This window comes from Panicum virgatum, chromosome 3K (genome assembly GCF_016808335.1).
Source record: "Panicum virgatum strain AP13 chromosome 3K, P.virgatum_v5, whole genome shotgun sequence".
Classification (NCBI taxonomy): domain Eukaryota; kingdom Viridiplantae; phylum Streptophyta; class Magnoliopsida; order Poales; family Poaceae; genus Panicum; species Panicum virgatum.
Window position 1 is genome coordinate 52,949,279 of NC_053138.1, and position 9,979 is coordinate 52,959,257.

The window sequence follows — 9,979 nt, forward strand, 5'->3', positions numbered from 1 at the left end:
GCTAATGTAAGCTCCCTTCCTTTTGTTTGCTAGCTTAGCTTCAGCTTCTCTCAGTTTCTTTTTCAATATAATAGAAAAAAGTGATGAAAAATAGACTTGTATTCATCATTGATGTCAAATGGGTGGCTCTTGATTATATTTGCTCTATTGGATTGTCTTTTTTTAATTTTTGGTCACTGGAAAGTGATTCTTTGCAGAATATGAATTATTTGTGATTTATTTGTTGCCCACCTAATTCAAAATTTTGTAAAGTTAGTAAGGAATCTTTTAATATTTCCTACCGCATTAAATATATTTCAGCTCCCGTAGCAACGCACGGGTACAAACCTAGTTAATAATCAATGGTTGGAAATGGGCTTAGGAAAACATGCATCATGTATATAAACTAGAGATCCACAGCCGAGTCGACCAGTGAGTGTAGTCCAGCGGCATGGCAGCATGCATGTGGCTGCAGCATGCAAGATCGCCGCCGATGCACATCTAGGAGTAGTACGCAATACGCTGCATGCCTGCATGGCGGCCGGATATACATAAATAAATAAAAAACGAAAATGCTACATGGAGAGGGCTCTCGATTTCTATTACTTTGTTGAACAAAGAGAAAATAAAGAGAAAGGTATGTAGCTTCACAAATACTCCCTACGTTACAAAATATAGGTCGTTTTGGCTTTTTTAAATTCATAGTGTTTGCTATGCATCTAGATATAATATATGTCTAGATACATAACAAAATATATTAATCTAAAAAAGTCAAAACAACCTACATTTTGGAACGGAGGGAGTAGAAGGAAGTAGCATGAAAAAGAAAAAATAACAGAATCATCTCCATCACCAACGAGTACTCCATTGCCGGCGGGTTGTGAGTGGATCGGCCGGCGGCGAGTCGCCGCCAGGCACGGGTGGAGGGATGGCGCCGCCGGCCGGGTGGTGGAGGATCTCCGGTGGGCGGAGTCGGCGGCGGGGTGAGCTGTGGGCGGAGTTGGATGTAGGCAGACGGAAGCCGAATGGAGAGGAGGAGAAAGGAGGGCAGTGCTCGCCGGCGTTGGAAATGAAGCCGGCGAGACGGATAGCGGGGATAGGGATGGGGGCGGGATGTGGGGAGGCGAGGAGGAAGACGACACAGGATGAAGGCGAGTGGAGATGGAAGAAATTTGTACAGTTACGCTCACTCGAGCAAATAAAAAAAATGACCCATAATAATAAGATGGGTGGGCTAACAAAATTCACTCCGGTCGGCTTGTCACCTTGTGTTGTGGCCCATTTTTGCAAGGACGACGTCGACGTGAGAGCGCTGTTGGGTCAACAGATTTGTCACATTAAGCATTCTCACTCAAGATTTTATACTTGTCACATTAACCATTCTCACTCAAGATTTTATATTTTAGGCCTCTAAACTGACCCAACAAACCGGCGGCGGGGTCCCGCGGCGCCGCTGGCGCTGGCGGAGGCCGGAAGAAGCAGGCGGCGGCTAGCGGCACGAGGCCGGCGCCGAGGCAGCACGTCCGGATGATCCAAGAGCACCTGGCGCGCGCGCGCGAGGAGGAGCGGCGCGCGGAGGAGAGGCGCCGGGAGGAGGAGGCGAGGCGCGCCGAGGAGGAGCGCAGGGCCAGGGAGGAGGCGGAGAGGCGCGCCGAGGAGGAGAGGAGGGCGCGGGAGGAGAGGCGGCGCAAGAGGCAGGAGGAGGCGCGGAAGCGGGCCGAGCGGGAGGAGAAGCGCCGGATGGAGGATGCGCGAAGGCGGCTCGGCATCGCCGTCCCTGATGCCGCCAGCGGTGAGGGTAGGCACAGAAGGCCCGTGTATGAGTCGAGAAAGTCAAAATCACAGCCCAAGCATCAATCTGGAACTAATTTGGGAGAAACTCATGTAATTGAGAAGCAATTGGAGGACATGCAGAGCAATGCTTCCCTGGAAGATACTGATGGAGTAGTTGTTGATGTGCTGGAATTGAGCAAGGAACAGATTACCCAACCATTATCAGAAGATAGCAGTGGAATCGACGACAATGATGCTTGGGAGAATAAGAGCTTTGGCGAATTTGATGCTCAGTTGTGTGGTGATTCTCCCCCTTTTGGAGAAGAGGAAGATGAGCGAACAGAGGAAAAACATGTGTACTCTGCTACTCCGATTGCTGACTCGATGAGTTTATCTGATGATATTGGGGAAGATGTGGTCTCTATCCTTCAGGATGATGGTTCAAGCAATGGCATTGATAGGGAGCTTCGAGCACCAATATGTTGTATCCTTGGGCACGTGGATGCTGGAAAAACAAAGCTGCTTGATTGCATCCGGCGAAGCAATGTTCAGGGTGGAGAGGCTGAGGGAATCACACAGCAGATTGGTGCAACCTACTTACCAGTTGAGAATATCAGGGAGAGGTCCTCCCTGAAAGCTGAGGCCACAATCAAGGTTCCTGGTTTGCTTGTAATTGACACCCCTGGCCACCAGTCATTCAGTAACATGCGCTTGAGGGGATCAAGTTTGTGTGACATTGCTGTAGTGGTTGTTGATATTACGCGTGGGCTGGAGAAGCAGACCATTGAGTCCCTTGATCTTTTGAAACACCGCAACGTGAGGTTTATTGTTGCCTTGAACAAGGTTGATCGGCTGTATAGGTGGAAGACTTGTCCCAATGCACCAATAGCAAAAGCGCTCAAGAGCCAATCTGAAGATGTCCAAAGCGAATTCAAATGGAGGGTAACTGAGGTATGTACATGTCATCCTGTGCATTGATTTGCTACCACTGATCAATTGATTTGATCTTTTTTCATAATTTTGTTAATTTAACAGGTTGTAACACAACTTAAGGAAAATGGCTTCAACGCCGCCCTGTATTATGAAAACAAGAGGATGAAAGGAGTGGTGAATATTGTCCCAACTAGCGCTGTAAGGTCTGTTAGCTATATTCTGTGCTCAATTGTTTTATTTAGGTTATTTCAATATATTTCTATAATTTTATTTTCTGTCTAACTTGTACCATAATATCCTCCAGTGCTGAAGGCATTCCAGACCTTCTGCTGCTGCTGGTGCGGTGGGTGCCAAAAATAATGATGGAAAGACTGACATATGCCAATAATGTAGAGGTTTGTTCTTGAGCCATTACTCTGTCAACTTTCCTTTTGATTGGCATTATGAGTATGGACATCTTTCTATTTTTTGAGAGTTTGTATTAAAATTTAAATCACACTTCAGCAACTGATTTTGTTACATAGATCATTATTCATTGCAAGGCGATGTAAATGTGATTTTGTTGCCATATATGTTTATTTCTGTCAGTGTACTGTGCTGGAGGTCAATGAAGACAAAGATTTCGGAACTACTATTGACGTAGTGCTGATTAATGGTGCACTTCGTAAAGGTGATCAAATAGTTGTTTGCACCAAACAGGTATGTTCTTCTTTATTGTTAAAAATTCAAAATGCAGCCTTGAATGTTGCCTCATCTGATTTCAGAACCTTTTCATTTTCATCTGCAGGGGCCTGTCACAACCAACATAAGATATTTGTTGACACCTTATCCCATGAAAGAACTGAAAGCTAAGGTGAGTAAATAATGAAATCATTTTGTTTTGTTCATGCATATCTTTTTGGGTGTAGTTAGCGGCACATAGTAACATACATGGGTGTAATAATTTTTTTAAAAAGCTATGGTTGTAATATTTTGTATATTATTATCTTATCAACTGTTTATGTATTATCGAGAACTAGAATATCAGTCTGTAGTCTGTACCTTGTTGCAAAGATTTACAAAACCTTCTGGACATCAGCATTAATACTTGTCCAGTAACAGTTAGCATATACAATTTAGTCTAATTTACGGACTCTAGAATCTAGGTACATATGCACTCAATAGTCATGTTTGTGCTTGCTGCTAATGCTGTTCTACTATAAATTCGTACTTCCAAATGTCAGGATGCCTCATTTTAATCCTATGTTTTAAAAGGACTCTGAGACAATGTGTTACCATTGTTCATTTTTTATCATGGATATAGTTTGTATCATTGCTGGATCAGGTATTACATCTCAGATTTTTTTCTTTTGACATATAACCATCTGCGAACCCCTTCAGGATACAACTTTGTTGGCACAACATTTAGCTAAAGCATATTTGCATATTCCACATTCATGCATGTTTCATTCTTGCATCAGATTAATATCTTGATGTTAAAACAGATTTAGTTTTCCCCTGTCATTCGCAACAAGGTTAAATAGTTTTTTAAGAACTTTGATTTGAAGAACTTGCGGACATTAGCACTTTATTTCTGGCTCATCAGCCGTGTATACAAGCTATCTGTAACTGGTATTCTGTTTGTTTATTTGTTTGGAGTAATTTTACAAGATCTTTCAGACATCGGTGTTTTTATGTTTCTTTGATTGGGAGTAGTTTAAGTAGGCTGGTGTGCAGCTGAGACATACACATTTGCATCACCTAAACCTGAAACTTCATAGATACATCGATAAAAAAAAATCACGACAGAAAGAACAAAAGGGCCTCAAAAAAATATAATGTAAGTTAACTACCATGAATACATGATCACTAATTATAACGGAATTTTTCGGATAAGTTGATTCCGTTCTTCGTGTGGTTTAATAGTTATCACCGACTGCTGAGTTTGAAACCACAACTTGATTCCAAATATCTGGAATTCTATGTTTCCATTCATGCTTTTCCCTGTATCCTAATTTGAACTTTGTAAAGTTTGTGAATGAAAGGTGTGTGTTTTAAGTAGTCCTTGCTGGCATATTCAATATTCCTAGTTACTTAAAGTAAAACTATGTTTTATTGTATGTGCCTTAGAATTTTAATTGGGTGGATGAGGAAACATGACTTTAATGTTTTTACACTGAATCGAGAATAATTCTTTCGGGTGTTCTGACTAGCATATCCCTGTGACTTCTCAATCAGGGAGTATATAAGCATCACGAGGAGCTTAAAGCTGCCCAAGGGGTAAAAATTGCAGTGCGAGTAAGTTCTAATTTTTATTATCATTTATTTATGAAAAACTCCAATTTCCAAAGTACTCGTTTGCTTATTTTATCTTTTTTAGGGACTGCGACATGCTATAGCAGGCACTGCTCTCATTGTGGTGAAACCTGGGGATGATCTGGAACAAGCTGAAGCCGCTGCAGTGCAAGAAATCAGTAATGCCAACAGCCTGTTCAATGAGGATGAAAGGGGTGAGGGTAATGATGGAACAGCAATAGAAGAAATAAGTAGGATCAAAACTTGCAAGGAGGGTGTCTATGTGCAAGCATCTAGTCTTGGAACCTTGGAAGCCATTATTGAGCATTTGAAGACCCTTTCTTTGGACATTCCTGTTGGTGGTTGCAACTTAGGCCCAGTGCACAAGCAGGATGTCCTGAAAGCGACTGCTATGCTGAAGAGGAAAGAAGAGTATGCAGCCATCTTGGCCTTTGATGTCAAAGTAATGCCTGAGGCTTTTGACCTTGCAGCTGAGTCAGGGGTGAAGATTTTTATGGCTCATACGGTATACAAGCTTGTTGACAGCTTTACTGATCACATTAAGAAACTGAAGGAAGAGAAGAAGAAGCAATATGCAGCTGAGGCAGTGTTCCCATGCACCCTTAAGGTTCTGCCAAACCATGTCTACCATAAAAAAGATCCAATTGTTTGTGATGTTGAAGTTTTGGAAGGTGTTGTCAAGGTACTTTGATGAGCCCTTTGTTCTGAGTATGTTTATTCTTAATGATGAATTTGCAAAATTGATTACTACCAGTTAATGTGTGAATACTTGTATTTCAGGTGGGAACCCCAATTTGTGTCTCTGTTCCAAGCAAGGATAGAGATGCAGACGTGGTTCATAGCCTTGGGAGGATATCTTCCATGGAAACATCCAATGGAAAGCCGATTGATTCTGCCAAGAAAGGAGTAGTGTCGATAAAGGTACGAGCATTCAATACAATTTTGTAGTTATGACAAGTGAAAACTCGAAACAAAAATGCTAACAAATTTCATCTCCACTGCCAGATAATTGGGGAGAACCCTCAGGAGAGGTCCCGATTGTATGGACGCCATTTTAATGCCGACAACGTGCTGCTCAGCCAAATCTCTAGGAAATCTATTGATGTGCTGGAACCTGGAAGAGTATTATCAGGTATGTTGCTAGTACTGGTGCTATCAGTAAGCTTGTACAACTCTTCTACTCTTTGATGTATACATCTAACGCATGTGAATTTGTTTTGCTGCAGGATGAGATGACTGATGAAAATTGGCAGCTGATCCGCAGGCTAAAGAAGCAATTTGGGATACTCTGAAGCCTTGGAAGATTCCTCTAGCATCTGCTCCTTTAGAGCTGCCCTCTTTCTTTTCTATGTTTTCTGTAGTTCATTGAGACACTGGAACACTGGAATATTCATACGTTTTTTTGGTTTGTTCATGGAGGCACTTGAACAGAGTTATACTTGTGTTGTTCAAACCTTTATGTTAAAATCAATAATAGATGCTTGATATGTTGAAGTTTCTGAAATCAAGGGATGTGCTGTGCAAACTCGTTACAATGAATTTAGCATTGGTATCAAATGCCTTCCTATGCCCTGCTGAAGCAATGAGAATAGCGACCGCGACGACGAACATCAACAGCATGGCTGAAAGCAACAGGTATGTCTTCCTTGATGACAGTCGGTATTCCCCAAAGAGGATGACGCCCCAGAATGTGCTTACAAGTGGCAACGCCTGGAAGACCAAATGTTGAATCAGAAGTTTGATGAGATAAATATGAACGAGTGACTGAAGCTCTGAATGGGTAAAATACCTGGACTGCATCAGCAGCTGCATACCCAGCAGCCTGGCCGCCCATGAACTGAAACCCGTTCCCACACCCACACAGGACTCCTGCCAGTAAGGCCCAATGCCTGCCCTTCCAGTCCCTGGCATATGCTCCGACAGTTGATGTCGGCACACCGGCCATTGGGTGGTACAAGAACCAGACATTGAGGCACACCCCGAGCGCGAAACATGACACCGAGAAGTAGAAGAAGGCGGTGTAGACCACCAGGTGTGGGACACCCTTCCTCAGGGCGTGCCACTGGTCGTTGGTGGCCAGGTTGATCGCCGGCGAGAAGAGGGAGAAGCAGGCTCCGGCGAGGAAAACCAGGCTGAGCCCTATCAGCCTGTGGGATCCAAATACCTGAATTGGGATTTCACACTGTGTCAGGCATGATGCTGCATGGATGCAGGGTTCAGTTTTTTTTTTCTTTTTCTAGAAGAGAGCAACCTTGATGGACCGTCTCCCCTCGACCTGAATGATGAACTCTGCAGTGCCCGGTTTCGGCTCATTGGAAGCGCTGTACTCTTCTTCATGGCCGTCCATTGGTTCTTCAGGATCAGGAAGCAACTTTGCTGAAAACTGAACCAGGTTTCTTCTTAACCTCTGCATGATTGAACCAAGTAAGTTGAGCTTCCAAACGATCAAATGCTACCTTCGTCAGAAACGTCACTGCTGAGCTCGATGTCTGCATTCTTCCTGCAAATGTTTAGATATTCTTGATACCAAGGAGACGCTTCTCAGCAAAAATACGGGCTTTTAGTTCAGAAATGGCAGCCTGACATGCTTAGCTTCTGTTCATCATCCTTGGCATTGGAAGAATGGACGGCCGCGCCAAGGAACACCGCGATGAGGAAGCACGCGACGCCGGGGAAGAGTATCTCGGCTCGATTTATGCGGCTATCAAGGAAGTAGTTGATTGTTGTCCCTGCAGATGAGTGAACTCTAAACTGCTCAGATCAGAAGTTGTCAAGAGCCTGCTGAGTTTCACACTTGACAAAAGATTCAGAGATGCCTACCTATGACTACCGTCATGCTTGAGCAGATGATGTTTGTCACTGACAGACCGGCAAACGCCCACGCGTACTGCGAGACAAGATTTCCAAGACTGAGAAAAAGGCCGCCAGCCATTGCCATTAGGACTGAAGGCCAATTATCCTGCATCTGCCAGCATCACATTTCGAATCAAAGAAAGATTTTTCTGAAGATGACCCAGAAATAAAAATTTGAATGCTTCTGGATCAGAAAGCACTCTTCATCTGACACGGTCACCCTCGATCTCGAAACATTCAGGTTCCGCCAGCTGAAATAGCAGTGACTTCAGAAGCTGAAAACATACGAAGACTGACCTGGCTGAGCTGAGTGAAGAAGCTTGGCAAGCCAGGCCTGCTCTCCCCAGGCTGCCCAAACGCGACGGCGAGGAGGACGGCGGCGAGGAGGTTGGTGACGGAGTAGTCGAGGTAGGTGTGCTGGGGCAGCCGGCCTCTGCGCTCCAGCAGCGTCAGGAGAGCCGGCCAGGTGCCCAGGAGGAAGAGGGACGCGACCATCAGCGTGGCGGCGCCGCCCCTGTCCTCGACGGTGACGGGCATCTCGGTCGACGGCGACGGAGAAGAACCGACGCCGAGAGATCTCGGATATGTGCAGAAGATGCCGCGCGAGCGTGATGAGTTGCCGCGAGATCTCGCCCAGCTCTGGTCAAGCTAGCATGTTGACCCGAGAAGGGAGATGCTGCTGCCGTGATTGGATAAAATATTCGTCTGTGTCCTCCAGATTTTCTCCAGCAGTTTCAAGCATGTTTGACTCTGCGATTGAATAGGTTCAGTCGGTGATTATGATTACAGGCAGGGTACTATTCTACCACTAGACGTTGTTTTCCAATATGTAGCGCCTAGAGTTCTCTGTTTATCCTCTTCCTTAACTCCCACCACTCAGCAATGTAATCGCCGAGATACAATTCTGTAATTGTTCTCCAATGCAATGAATCAGGTGGGGAAGAGTTTTTCCCGTTGAACTGTCAAAAAAAATTATGATTACAGGCATATACATATTCGTTTTTGTACTGCTTAGGTAAGCAAGACAACTTATCCGGCTGGACTTTGTAAAATTTAGAGTTATGTTTTTTAGCGAACTTCCCTTAACACGTATTTTATTAAGAGGAAAAGAACTACGAAAGAAGCTCCGAAGTGCGGAGTTATAAGCATACCACTCAGGCAGTGGCACTTGCACCACAAACTTAAGAGAAAGCGACCACTGCCGCCCTAAACAGAACAAAGAAAGTAAAATTCCACCACCGCCGCACAAACGGCCAGCCCAAAACAAACCACAGCAGCAACCACCCTGCAAACAAAAGAATGGTGAAATGCAGAAAACACCAAGAATGAAGCTAGCGGCACCAGCAGGCAGCAGCACGGATAGAACTTCAAGATGACGCCTCCTGGAGGTGTCCCCATTGTTAGCACAAACAGAAGCCGTGCATGGTTTTCGCCAAAGACCCATCTCCATGCTGGACAATGCCGTCGGCGAGCAAGGAGCACAAATTGACAGATCAGACAAGCTGAAGCAGAGCATGCTATAAGCTGAGGGGCGCAGCAGGCGCATCACCAAGTAGAGGGCCACCAGCACATGGAAACCCTGGATGCGCCAATGGACCTCACCCTCGCAAGCAGGGGAGAAGAGGGTACGTCACACGACGAGTGTAGCAGCAAGCAACGACGAGGCGATTGAATGGGCAGCAAATTATTTATTTTCACTGAAGAAACCCATACAAAAATTGATCTCAAATTTGATGACAATCCTAGCCTATATGTAGAATAGGGATGAACAGCAGATTTTGCTTCTAGCTAGGCGGCTATCTGCATATATACACCCCTGCTATTTCTCTACTGGAGGGAGTATTATTTGAGCACTATACTTCAGGCCACTAACCAGCCCTAATATAACTCCTATTTCTAGGTGCCACGCACTTGTTGCATTTATTTATCATAAAAATACAAACTGATTTAGCTCGCTCATACAGGGTCATTCAAGGTCATCAAGCAATCCATCTACCGTGATTGTCGTTTCTCCTTACAAATAGTTGGCTCATGTCTTATCCAAGGTATCTAGTTCAAAATATAGTGCCTTGCTTGGATCTCGTGCAGTCTTGATATAGGGTCTAACGGAACAGAAGGCCGGCGAGCTTCTTTTCTTTTGTCTTTT

General features: G+C 44.6%; 2 protein-coding genes across 2 annotated transcripts; one reads left to right on the forward strand and one right to left on the reverse strand.

Moving 5' to 3' along the window:
* Positions 1-1,406: 1,406 nt before the first annotated feature.
* On the forward strand, positions 1,407-6,484 carry LOC120699571 (eukaryotic translation initiation factor 5B-like). Its single transcript, XM_039983577.1, has 10 exons — positions 1,407-2,703; positions 2,788-2,888; positions 2,990-3,080; positions 3,274-3,384; positions 3,473-3,538; positions 4,903-4,962; positions 5,045-5,662; positions 5,761-5,901; positions 5,986-6,112; positions 6,207-6,484. The coding sequence occupies exons 1-10, from the start codon at positions 1,507-1,509 to the stop codon at positions 6,209-6,211; spliced, it is 2,517 nt and encodes an 838-aa protein (XP_039839511.1). The 5' UTR covers positions 1,407-1,506; the 3' UTR covers positions 6,212-6,484.
* LOC120699572 (ureide permease 2-like) lies at positions 6,378-8,511 on the reverse strand. The gene is made up of 7 exons (XM_039983578.1): positions 8,131-8,511; positions 7,801-7,945; positions 7,565-7,709; positions 7,437-7,480; positions 7,232-7,356; positions 6,770-7,144; positions 6,378-6,690 (listed from the first exon to the last, which is right to left on the reverse strand). The coding sequence occupies exons 1-7, from the start codon at positions 8,368-8,370 to the stop codon at positions 6,448-6,450; spliced, it is 1,317 nt and encodes a 438-aa protein (XP_039839512.1). The 5' UTR covers positions 8,371-8,511; the 3' UTR covers positions 6,378-6,447.
* Between the last annotated feature and the right edge of the window lie 1,468 nt (positions 8,512-9,979).

Bases quoted from the DNA above. Each gene is read 5' to 3' on its own strand.
- LOC120699571 (XM_039983577.1), top strand. From the start codon at position 1,507: ATGATCCAAGAGCACCTGGCGCGCGCGCGCGAGGAGGAGCGGCGCGCG. The intron at 3,539-4,902 runs GTGAGTAAATAA...CTTCTCAATCAG, and splicing joins TGAAAGAACTGAAAGCTAAG to GGAGTATATAAGCATCACGA. The intron at 4,963-5,044 runs GTAAGTTCTAAT...TATCTTTTTTAG, and splicing joins GGGTAAAAATTGCAGTGCGA to GGACTGCGACATGCTATAGC.
- LOC120699572 (XM_039983578.1), bottom strand. From the start codon at position 8,370: ATGCCCGTCACCGTCGAGGACAGGGGCGGCGCCGCCACGCTGATGGTC. The intron at 7,946-8,130 runs GTCAGTCTTCGT...TGATGCTGGCAG, and splicing joins TCTTCACTCAGCTCAGCCAG to ATGCAGGATAATTGGCCTTC. The intron at 6,691-6,769 runs GTATTTTACCCA...TTGGTCTTCCAG, and splicing joins CAGCTGCTGATGCAGTCCAG to GCGTTGCCACTTGTAAGCAC.